The 11,803-nt window shown below is 34.7% G+C and overlaps 1 protein-coding gene across 1 annotated transcript; it reads left to right on the forward strand.

The window, feature by feature from the left end:
• The first annotated feature begins 522 nt into the window (after nt 1-522).
• On the forward strand, nt 523-8,791 carry en2b (engrailed homeobox 2b). The gene is made up of 2 exons (XM_088350192.1): nt 523-1,216; nt 6,085-8,791. Exons 1-2 carry the CDS (start codon nt 802-804, stop codon nt 6,399-6,401), a joined length of 732 nt encoding a protein of 243 aa, XP_088206318.1. The 5' UTR covers nt 523-801; the 3' UTR covers nt 6,402-8,791.
• The last annotated feature ends 3,012 nt before the right edge of the window (nt 8,792-11,803 follow it).

Here is an 11,803-nt window from a genome sequence, read left to right on the forward strand (position 1 = left end):
ACTGTATCTATCTATCTATCTATCTATCTAATATGGCTATTTTTCTAGCTACTGTATCTATCTGTCTGTCTGTTTAATATGGCTATTTTTCTAGCTACTGTATCTATCTATCTATCTATCTATCTATCTATCTATCTATCTATCTATCTATCTATCTATCTATCTATCTATCTATCTATCTATCTATCTATCTATCTATCTATCTATCTATCTATCTATCTATCTATCTATCTATCTATCTAATATGGCTATTTTTCTATCCATCTATCTATCTATCTATCTATCTATCCATCCAATAAAGAATGACGCCATTATTTAGTTCGACTTGAACGCAACACACGGCCGGGGGTGGACCAATTAGATGTCACGTGTCAAAATCTCTGCGCCCCTATTGGACCAGGGCACGTGTCTACAGGGCCGTAGTACAGCGGCTCTCAGCCAATCTGAAATGAGAAGCAAATCCTTAGTGAAAGTATTTGAGCCTGGCGTCTGAATGAGAATCACTTTTATTGCTGAGGGCATCAAAACTGCAAATAGGGATCCGGGGAAAGACTTGAATAACAAAGTTTTTTTTTGAATAAAATGTTTTAAATTTGCTTGAAAAGGAAAGCGATGAAGAGGCGTTTATTAATTGGAACTAAAGTATGATTTTACTTTGGAAAAAACGGCGCCTTTTTTAGTATAGATATTTATTGTAGCCATTACTAAGAAAAAATATTTGGAATAGGGTTTTTGGGTTTTTTGGTAGACAAACTCTTAATTAAACTGAAATTACTTGCGCAAGTTCTAAACCACTTCATCATGATGGAAGAAAACGCTCGTCGAGACCAGGAGCGCCCCGAGGACCCGGGCGAGGAGTCCGAAGGAGCCATCCTTCAACCCGGCAACCAGCAATCCCACAGGATCACCAACTTTTACATCGACAACATTTTAAGACCGGATTTCGGTTCCAGGAGAAAAAGAGGCCTTCGGATCCAGGACCCAAGGAGGGACGAAAGAAACGAACCCAAAATCGGTTATCCGGACGTGCAAGACGACTCTCGATTATTAGACCATCCGGATATCCTCAGCAGAAAGGACCAGGAGGAAAATGAGAAGAGGGACCACGAAAACCGCTGCAGCAGCCCCCAGGCCGGTTCGGCTTCTGAGGGGGGGAAACAGATGCTGTGGCCGGCCTGGGTTTATTGCACCCGCTATTCGGACCGGCCCTCTGCAGGTTGGTGGCCTATAAACGAATTAAAGTAGAAATTAAATATGAGGACAAGTAATAATTACACGCAAATATCGAATATTAATCTATTTTTTTCTTTTTCTTTTCGAAAAAAAGCAGAACAAAAAGTTGTAATCGTTTTGTTTGTTTGATCCTCTTATCTAAACCAAACGTTAAAACTACTCTCATAAACATTCTTCTTATCTTTTTCCAATATTACATTTTATTTCACCCGTCGAAACAAATAATTGTTTCACTCTCTTTTTTAAACAAAGCACCGATCTATCATTTCCAAAAATCTAGAAATTCGGGCTTTAATACGAAAAAAAAAACCGACGTTTGAAAACTGTAATTTCCTAAATAAAGTTGCACAAGATCACTCTTCCAAAAAGTTAAAAATGTCGAAAGATTCGTAAAAGCAAGTTTAACGCCATTGTTCCCGAGTCGTCTTTGTTAATATTCTATTAGCATATTTTTGACAATGGGGGGTGTCGAAAAAGTGAGGGAGTTCTAAAAAGATGGATTAAATGTGAAACGCGGGCTTCTCATATAAAAAAAAAGGAGAAATTATTGATGATGTGTTCATATGCTTTGTTATTTTGTTATGATAAATATACAGATTTAATATAAATGGACGTTTTTTTGTCCCAAAAGGCGGATTTGTTCCATTTTTTTGTGAGTAAAATTATTCGGGGTGTAATCGTAGTTTTTCTGCGCTTAAATAATAAATCCGTACGATCGAACTTGATTGAAGCGTTATGTTTTTAAATCTTTGTATTGTTGTTGTGTTAAATGTGTGTTTAAAGCTCCCCCCTTCCCCCAACCCCCAACCACAAAGTGATGTTCAAAGACAACTTCGAAATTGTCTGGATAATTTCCGAAACTATAAGAAAAACAAGTTTGAATGAGGTTTTATACTGTTGTTTGAAAGTTTGCATGAAGTATGGGACCGACTGACTGCAATTGGCTTTTTAAATCCAGGGGGGGGGGGTGCAGCTTTTTTTTTTTTGCATTCGGCCTCCCAAAAATCAGTTAACGCAACAATGAATGACGTCACGCACGCGTTTTTATAGTCGAGATCAAAATGGTGGACAGTTCATTCCCCTCGAGTTAATTATAGTCAAACGGAATATGCAGAATTGTAGTTTAATGAGCCTTTTGATTATTTTGTTTCATTGTATACGGTTAAGGCCAATTAATCACTTTGGAACTTCGGAACCCATTCGTGCGCATGCGCTAACTCAATTTTTGTCGATTCCGTCCGACCGGCGCCCAAAAATCCAGATGTGTTGATTGTTTCTTTTTATGAATTAAAAAAATAGGAACGTTGTAGAATACATAGGCAAATAAAGTCTCTCCCCCCTCCCCCAATGCAGTCGGGCCCCACCCCCATTTGCACCCGTGTTCCACCTCCCGCCTGCTGCTGCAATCTTTTTGCATCAATTCATTTTTTTTTTATCATCAAATGAAAATTTGGGGGCATTTTGGAGAGGGTGGGGGTTTCGGTGGTCTTGCATCATTACATGACCCAAGGCTTTTATAGGATGCATGTTAATTCATAATGATATATATATACAGGGTTGGGTAGGGTTACTTTAACTGGATTACTTTCAATTACTTTTGGATGACTCCAATACCAAATATGCTAAAAGACAAAAGAAACTATATATGAATAAAATAATGACTCACAACACGTGGTAAGCTTTCTCTCCTGGCTTTGATCTCTTTGATCTCCGGCAAAACGAACATAAAATGCGACAGAAACAAAATAAAAATAAATCCAAACATCATTTTTGCCGTTCCATGTATTCCGTTACTCCCCAAGCCTGCACAAAATGGAGTCCTTTTATTCATATTTGGTTTATTTTTGTCTTTTATTAGCATATTCTGTATTGGAATCATCCAAAAGTAATTGAAAGTAATCAAGTTAAAGTAACCCCTACACAACCCTGTATATATGTATAAATTAGTAGAGACTTATAATAAGGAGAACAGACATCAATGCATTTTGAACAAGCAAGGAGAACAGGATAGGACTGTGGAAATCCCCATCACGATGCCAAATTCCAATTTTCATTAAATCTCCTGCAAGTCAGTGGTTCCGAACCTATAGAGGGGTATAATGTGATCCTGCCCAATAATTATATTAAAAATAATAACAAGGGTAATACGCTTAAATCTACTGACCATTAGGGATGTAGACGCCATTGCAAAATGCATTCATTATATTTTATCTCATCATTAAGCTTTTATTACTCATGGTACCAGAAAGATGTCCTGAAAAGATATTAATAAATGCGCAAATGACAACGAGGGGAAATAACTCTTTGGTGTATCTGGTGATAATTTAGAGTATAAATAAATATATTGTTTATATTGGTATAGTATTCATAGTTTACATTGTCAATAAAGGATTTGAATCAGTCCCAAAACGAGGAAGAATTGTGAGATCAAATATAATACCTTTCCCTAGGTTATCTACATTCCTGGTCTAGAAATTAGTATTCGGCGCTCTCACTACTAGGATCCGGGTTCGATTCCCGTTGCACCCTAGTGCAAATGTAACGACCCTCAATCATGCACAAGGGTTCACAGTCACTCAGTTTATCGCCTACATTCAATAAAAAATACAAATACATCTTCAGCACGAGGTGATAGAACTGAAGGTACGGCAAGCGCAGAAGCCCATAAAGTGCCAAAACGAAAAAGACAGTCGAACAAACCCATGGCTTACCAAATGAATTTTGCAGTAATGAAACAAAAACACAGATTTTGTGAGAATTCCAAAAACTCAAAACAATCAGATTTAAACTCGATATTCGACTGATCAATCATTGCGCGAATACGGTAATATCCTACCACCATAAAACCTCGTGTACAATGCACAATCGATAGTATGTGGGTAAGAAAAGTGCATAGATGCTATAAGCTTTTTTTCTAAACTAAGAAAATTTTGATTTCCTTCTGCGCAGCTTGCATATCTGTTGTATTTTCCCTTACAAAATACAAAATAATCTTACACCATTTTTTTTCATTTATGTAGTTTAACATGTTACATTGCACATGTGTTTTGTTATATTATATATATTGTTAGCGGTGCAGTGGTTAGCGCTTGTGCGGCACAGTTCATGTCATGGGAACCTGTCGTGGGTTCAAATCCAGCTCCAGACATCCTGTGCAGAGTTTGTATGTTCTCCCCGTGCTTGCGTGGGTTTCCTCCGGGCACTCCGGTTTCCTCCCACGTTCCAAAAACATGCATTTCAGGTGAATTGGCCGGTCCAAATTGTCCCTAGGTGTGAATGAGCGAATGAGTTGTCTGTCCCTGTGTGCCCTGCGATTGGCTGGCAACCAGTTCAGGGTGTCCCCTGCCCACTGCCCGATGATTGCTGGGATGGGCTCCAGCCCCCCGCGACCCTACAGAGGATAAGCGGTACGGCTAATGAGATGAGATGAGAGATGAGATGAGATATTGTTAATTAACATTTTGTTGTTTTTGTTGCTCGACATGAATGAGGTTTATTACCAAAAAAATTGAAAAATTAAGTAGCTTGGACGTTCACTATAGAAGGAAAAAATACATGCAAATAGAATTAAGTAGAATTTTCTTATTCAAATTATGAATTCATTTTCTGCATTAAATTATTGTTGGTAATATACTGATTAAAGGGATAACCGCAAACCGGTCTTTTTTCATTTTCTCCTTTTATACTTCCTTTTTTTCTTAACTTCTTTATACGACATCATAAATCGTAATATAATGCATCAAAGCAAGTGAGCCGTTGGAGAGCCGGCTCTTTTTAATGAGTTGAGCCGAAAAAGCCGGTTCTCTAAAAAGAGACGGACTTCCTTTCACTACAGCAAACCGCTTGCTTCGTTTGCGACGAAAAAAAAACGATACCGAGATAGAGGCTACCGCGCCGAACTCGTTTGACTTGATTAATTTGCTGTTTCGTCATAGTCGGTGTATACCGGATGGTACCCATAATTGACAAATTTGCGTTTTTCCGTACGGATTTTCTCGTACGTCGTACACGTCTTAAAATTCATAATAAACCTACTTTGAACGGCAAAACCGTACAGGTTGACAGGTATGAAGATCCTCTATCAAGGGATGTCAAGGAACAGCATAATTATTGGCTGATAGAATCAACAGAATAGAATAAAATAGAATAGAATATAACTTTATTGTCATTGTTACAAAATGGGTTAACATATTGTGACAACGAAATTGGGCATGACACTCCAGTTTCACACATTCACAGTGAGGTAAAAAGCCAAGAAGATAAAGGAACAGAGAAGATAAGGTTATAAAACAAGGAGGATGAGGCTATAGTTATAATTTACATGATATTTACACAAGAAATGTCGGCATGTAGGATGTTACATAATAATAATAATAATAATAATTTCCTTGTATTGTCATTCTGTGTAACAATGTACACAGAACGAAATGTCGATTGCACCTGACCCGTTGTAGCGAGCCGATGCAGCCGCAGCCAACAGAGGGCGCCGCCGACCACTTTTTAAGTCTTATACAGTTGGTATTGTAAGGGTTGTGCAATAAATAAATAAATGAGTATAATAGTCAAAAGAGACTGGGAGGTCGCTGGTTCGCGCCTCGGCCGAGACATACCTAATTGGTATAATGGCGGCGCCCTCTGTTGGCTGCGGCTGCATCGACTCGCTACAACGGGTCAGGTGTATCGACATTTCGTTCTGTGTACATTGTTACAAAGAATGACAATACAAAGGAAATTATTATTATTAAAATAACAAGTCAAATATAGCAAAAATAAGAATTAGATTTGAGTTGAGGCAAAAACGTTTGTTTTAAAACTCGTAATTCATTCCTACATTTCTCCTCTTCCATCAAGGACCCCGATCCCGTAAACCAAAGAGGACCCGGACCCCGACAAAAGAAGACAAACGCCCCCGGACCGCCTTCACCGTGGAGCAACTCCAACGCCTGAAAAACGAGTTCCAGAGCAACCGCTACCTGACCGAACAGCGGAGGCAGGACCTGGCCCGGGAACTCGGCCTTAACGAATCCCAGATTAAAATCTGGTTCCAGAACAAAAGGGCTAAAATCAAAAAGGCCACCGGGAATAAGAACTCCTTGGCGCTTCACCTCATGGCCCAGGGACTGTACAACCACACCTCGTCCAAGGACGGCAAGTCGGACAGCGAGTAGAAGCAATATAAAAACAAAAAAAATCCGAATCACGACCGCACCAGCGTTCATATTTAAAAATAAAGACTACTTTTTCTTGCGTTTGCGTGCGTAAATACGCGCGCGCATCCGTCCTCAGGGCTGTTGATGGTGAATGCTACAATTTCGATACTTATTATTCGCTAATGTGTTGTGATTCATAATTTTCAAGTTTAGAGTATTCCGACGAATCCAAACCACGTATAATTTACACGAAATGGACATTTTGAATGAAAAAGAAAACAAAAAACGAAATTGTGGACTGCCTGAATGAGACTTGGACAGAAAAACCTCTTAAAGCCTGAAAAAACTATGCTGAAGTCCAAAGATTTTGTTTATCTGTATTTTTGGGGGTTTGTTAAGACATTGTGGATTTTATTGCGTCTTTATTATTTGTCTTTTCTGTCCTCGGCTGTTTGTCTTTTATTGTTATCTAAATGTTAACCTGTCGGGAATGATTTTAAGGCCTTGATTAAGCCTCATTTTTGTGGGTGCTTGCACAGGATAACCTCAGCCAATTATTCCCCTTATAAATGATTATTTTTTCTGTATTAAGCGATTATAAACTTTACACACACAGCGCAGAAATTATTCACTCACAGCAAAACAAATAATTTAGAAAAAAACAGCGATATTCATTTTATTTACCTAATAAACAACAAATACAAAAAATGATTCGTTTTTAGTTTTTTTTCCCTGTGAAAAAAAAAAATATATGCGGCTTATACTAACGAATAACGTATAAAATACGGGGGAAAATGGCAGGTACGTGCACACGCGTTACAACTAACACACCCGATTTTTTAATTATCAAGGCGCAATTTTAATTTCGTTGATTTTAAAATCATCACCAGCAAAGTGGAACTCATCCGCATGAAATCCCTTTAAAAAGGCTCACTTCAGGGTAACTCGTATTTACCAACACCCACGAATGTCCACGCAACCGCGTGAAAAAAACACTATATTCCTATTTATAATCAGGGTTGCGTAGGGTTACTTTAACTGGATTACTTTCAATGACTTTTGGATGACTCCAAAACCAAATATGCTAAGAAAAGACAAAATAAACTAAAAATGAATAAAATTACTCAATTTTTTTGCAGTAACGGAATACATGGAACGGCAAAAAATATGTTGGCAAGCTGTTTGGATTGATTTTCATTTTGTTTCTGTCGCATTTTATGAGATCAAAGCCAAGAGAGAAAGCTTACCACGTGTTGTGAGTCATCATTTGATTCATATTTAGCTTATTTTGTCTTATTAGCTTATTTGGTATTGGAGTAGTCTAAAAGTAATTGAAAGTAATCAAGTTAAAGTAACCCTAGCCAACCCTGCAATTGATGCATTATTTTTATTACTGACTTAAAGGATTGGGTTGGGTTACTTTAACTGGATTACTTTCAATGACTTTTGGATTACTCCAATACCAAATATTCTAATAAAAGACAAAAGAAACTAAATATGAGTAAAAATACTAAATTTTGTGCAGGCTTGGGGAGTAACGGAATCCATGATGTCGGCAAGCTGTTTGGATTTATTTTCATTTTGTTTCTGTCGCATTTTATGTTAGTTTTGAAAGATCAAAGAGATCAAAGCCAGGAGAGAAAGCTGACCACGTGTTGTGAGTCATCATTTGATTCATATTTAGTTTTTTTGTCTTTTATTAGCATATTTGGCATTGGAGTAATCCAAAAGTAATTGAAAGTAATCAAGTTAAAGTAACCCTACCCAACCCTGGTCGCATTTTATGTTAGTTTTTCCAGAGATCAAAGCCAGGAGAGAAAGCTTACCACGTGTTGTGAGTCATCATTTGATTCATATTTAGTTTTTTTGTCTTTTATTAGCATATTTGGTATTGGAGTAATCCAAAAGTAATTGAAAGTAATCAAGTTAAAGTAACCCTACCCAACCCTGGTCGCATTTTATGTTAGTTTTGCCGGAGATCAAAGAGTTCAAAGCCAGGAGAGAAAGCTTACCACGTGTTGTGAGTCATCATTTGATTCATATTTAGTTTTTTTGTCTTTTATTAGCATATTTGGTATTGGAGTAATCCAAAAGTAATTGAAAGTAATCAAGTTAAAGTAACCCTACCCAACTCTGTTTATAATAAACCCGCCTCATTGATTTAAGTTATTTTTCCTTCCTGCAATAATTCATTTTCTTCCCTTGAAGGCCTTTTAATAGAGATCCGGACCGAACGGTGGTTTTTCTATACTATGAATGTTTTCTTTCTCTCTTTTTTTGTCTTTTTCTCCGAAAAAAGTTGTCAGGCATGTCAACTCCTTTGCCTTAAATTGATGTAAATACAAGCTGAAATGTATTGCGGTGTCGGGAAGAGAGAGGGCTGACATTTTCTAGGAGTAAACGGGACTTTGAAATAAAACAAAAACAGTAAAATCAGTTATTTGTTTCTTGGTTCGTTTAAGTTCTCTTTGATATGATCCTAAATATGGAATTAAATGGTAAATGGAAAATGAAGTCCCCCCAAAAGCGCTTTACGAGGTACTTCTACAGTAATACTACAAAATAACTAGAGATATGATACAAAAATGATGGCATGGTAAAAGTACTAAAAAGATACAACGAGAGTAATGCTACAAAATAAAATTGCAGCTATACCATAAAAATACATTAAAAATACCACAAAAATTTGACTAGAGTAATACTATAAAATACTGCAAAAACACTACAAAAATGTAGCTAGAGTAATACAACAAATATACTACAAATATACTAGATAGATAGATAGATAGGTAGATAGATAGATAGATACTTTATTCATCCCCGTGGGGAAATTCACAAAATACTACAAAAATACTATAGCAGAAATATTACCAACATATAGCTATAGTAATACTACAAAAATGTGACTTTAGAAATACAGACTAAGTGTACAGTCATACTACTAAAATACTACAGATCCTATACAATAATGATGCCATGGTAAAAGTACTACAAAGATACAACGAGAGTAATGCTACAAAATAAAAGTACAAGTATACCATAAAAATACCTTAAAAAATACCACAAAAATTCGACTAGAGTAATACTATAAAATACTGAAAAAAAAATGTAGCTAGAGTAATACAACAAATATACTACAAATATACTAGATAGATAGATAGATAGATACTTTATTCATCCCCGTGGGGAAATTCACAAAATACTACAAAAATACTATAGCAGAAATATTACCAACATATAGCTATAGTAATACTACAAAAATGTGACTTTAGAAATACAGACTAAGTGTACAGTCATACTACTAAAATACTACAGATCCTATACAATAATGATGCCATGGTAAAAGTACTACAAAGATACAACGAGAGTAATGCTACAAAATAAAAGTACAAGTATACCATAAAAATACCTTAAAAAATACCACAAAAATTCGACTAGAGTAATACTATAAAATACTGAAAAAAAAATGTAGCTAGAGTAATACAACAAATATACTACAAATATACTAGATAGATAGATAGATAGATACTTTATTCATCCCCGTGGGGAAATTCACAAAATACTACAAAAATACTATAGCAGAAATATTACCAACATATAGCTATAGTAATACTACAAAAATGTGACTTTAGAAATACAGACTAAGTGTACAGTCATACTACTAAAATACTACAGATCCTATACAATAATGATGCCATGGTAAAAGTACTACAAAAATACAACGAGAGTAATTCTACAAAATAAAAGTACAGTTATACCATAAAAATACCTTAAAAATACCACAAAAATTTGACTGGAGTAATACTATAAAATACAACAAAAACACTACAAAAATATAGCTAGAGTAATACAACAAATATACTAAAAATATACTAGATAGATAAATAGATAGATACAGTCATACCATAAAAAATACCTTAAAAATACCACAAAAATTTGACTTAAGTAATTATATAAGATACTTCAAAAATATAGCTAGAGTAATACAACAAATGTACTACACATATACTACAAAAATACTACTGCAGAAATACTGCAAATATATAGCTATAGTAATACTACAAAATGTGACTTTAGAAATACAGACTAGGAGTACGGTCATACTACAAAAATACTACAGATATGACACAAAAATGATGCCATGGTAAAAGTACTACAAAGATACAACGAGAGTAATGCTACAAAATAAAAGTAAAGTTATACCATAAAATACCACAAAAAATCGACTAGAGTAATACTATAAAATACTGCAAAAACACTACAAAAATATACAATATAATATACAACAAATATACTAGATAGAGAGATAGATACTTTATTCATCCCCGTAGGGAAATTCACAAAATACTACAAAAATACTATAGCAGAAATACTGCAAACATATAGCTATAGTAATACAGTACTACAAAAATGTGACTTTAGAAATACAGACTAGGAGTACAGTTATACTACAAAAATACTACAGATATGATACAAAAATGATGCCATGGTAAAAGTACTACAAAGATACAACGAGAGTAATGCTACAAAATTAAAGTACATTTATACCATAAAAATACATCAAAAATACCACAAAAATTCGACTAGAGTAATACAATAAAATACTACAAAAACACTACAAAAATATAGCTGGAGTAATACAACAAATATACTACAAATATACTATAAAATACCTAAAAAATACCACAAAAATTCGACTAGAGTAATACAATAAAATACTACAAAAACACTACAAAAATATAGCTGGAGTAATACAACAAATATACTACAAATATACTATAAAAATACCTAAAAAACACCACAAAAATTCGACTAGAGTAAAACTATGTTACTGCAAAACTCTACAAAAATATAGCTAGAGTAATACAACAAATATACTACACATATACTACAAAAATACTATTGCAGAAATGCTGCCAACATATAGCTATAGCAATACTACAAAAATGTAACTTTAGAAATACAGACTAGGAGTACAGTCATACTACAAAAATACTACAAATATGATACAAAAATGATACCATCGTAAGAATAAGATATAAATACTACTGTACAAATGCTACAAAATAAAAGTAGAGTCCTACTCTAAAAATATTAAAAAATACCACAAAAATACCACTAGAGTAACGCTACAAAATACTATAAGAATACTATAAAAATACTACAAAAATACAACTAAAGTAAAACGATAAAAATACCCCGAAAACTAACTAGAGTAATACTAATTATTGTTTTTCTTTTTAGAAATTATACAAAAGTAAATAAAACAGTTTTACGGATGGCATTTTATTTGAAATGACAGAATCTTAAATGGATTTCTAAATTCAAGAGTGAAACACAAAAAGAAAAGAGCAGATTGTAATTCAATAATAAATTCAATAATAATATTACCAGTGATAGAAAAGGTAAAAATTTTAATG

The sequence above is a fragment of the Urocampus carinirostris genome, chromosome 1 (genome assembly GCF_059441175.1).
Source record: "Urocampus carinirostris isolate Australia breed hairy pipefish chromosome 1, RoL_Ucar_1.0, whole genome shotgun sequence".
In the NCBI taxonomy this organism is placed as follows: Eukaryota; Metazoa; Chordata; class Actinopteri; order Syngnathiformes; family Syngnathidae; genus Urocampus; species Urocampus carinirostris.

Excerpts from the sequence above, each read along its gene's own strand:
- en2b (XM_088350192.1), top strand. The coding sequence starts at position 802 with ATGATGGAAGAAAACGCTCGTCGAGACCAGGAGCGCCCCGAGGACCCG. Across the intron at positions 1,217-6,084 it reads TTCGGACCGGCCCTCTGCAG|GACCCCGATCCCGTAAACCA; the intron begins GTTGGTGGCCTA and ends TCTTCCATCAAG.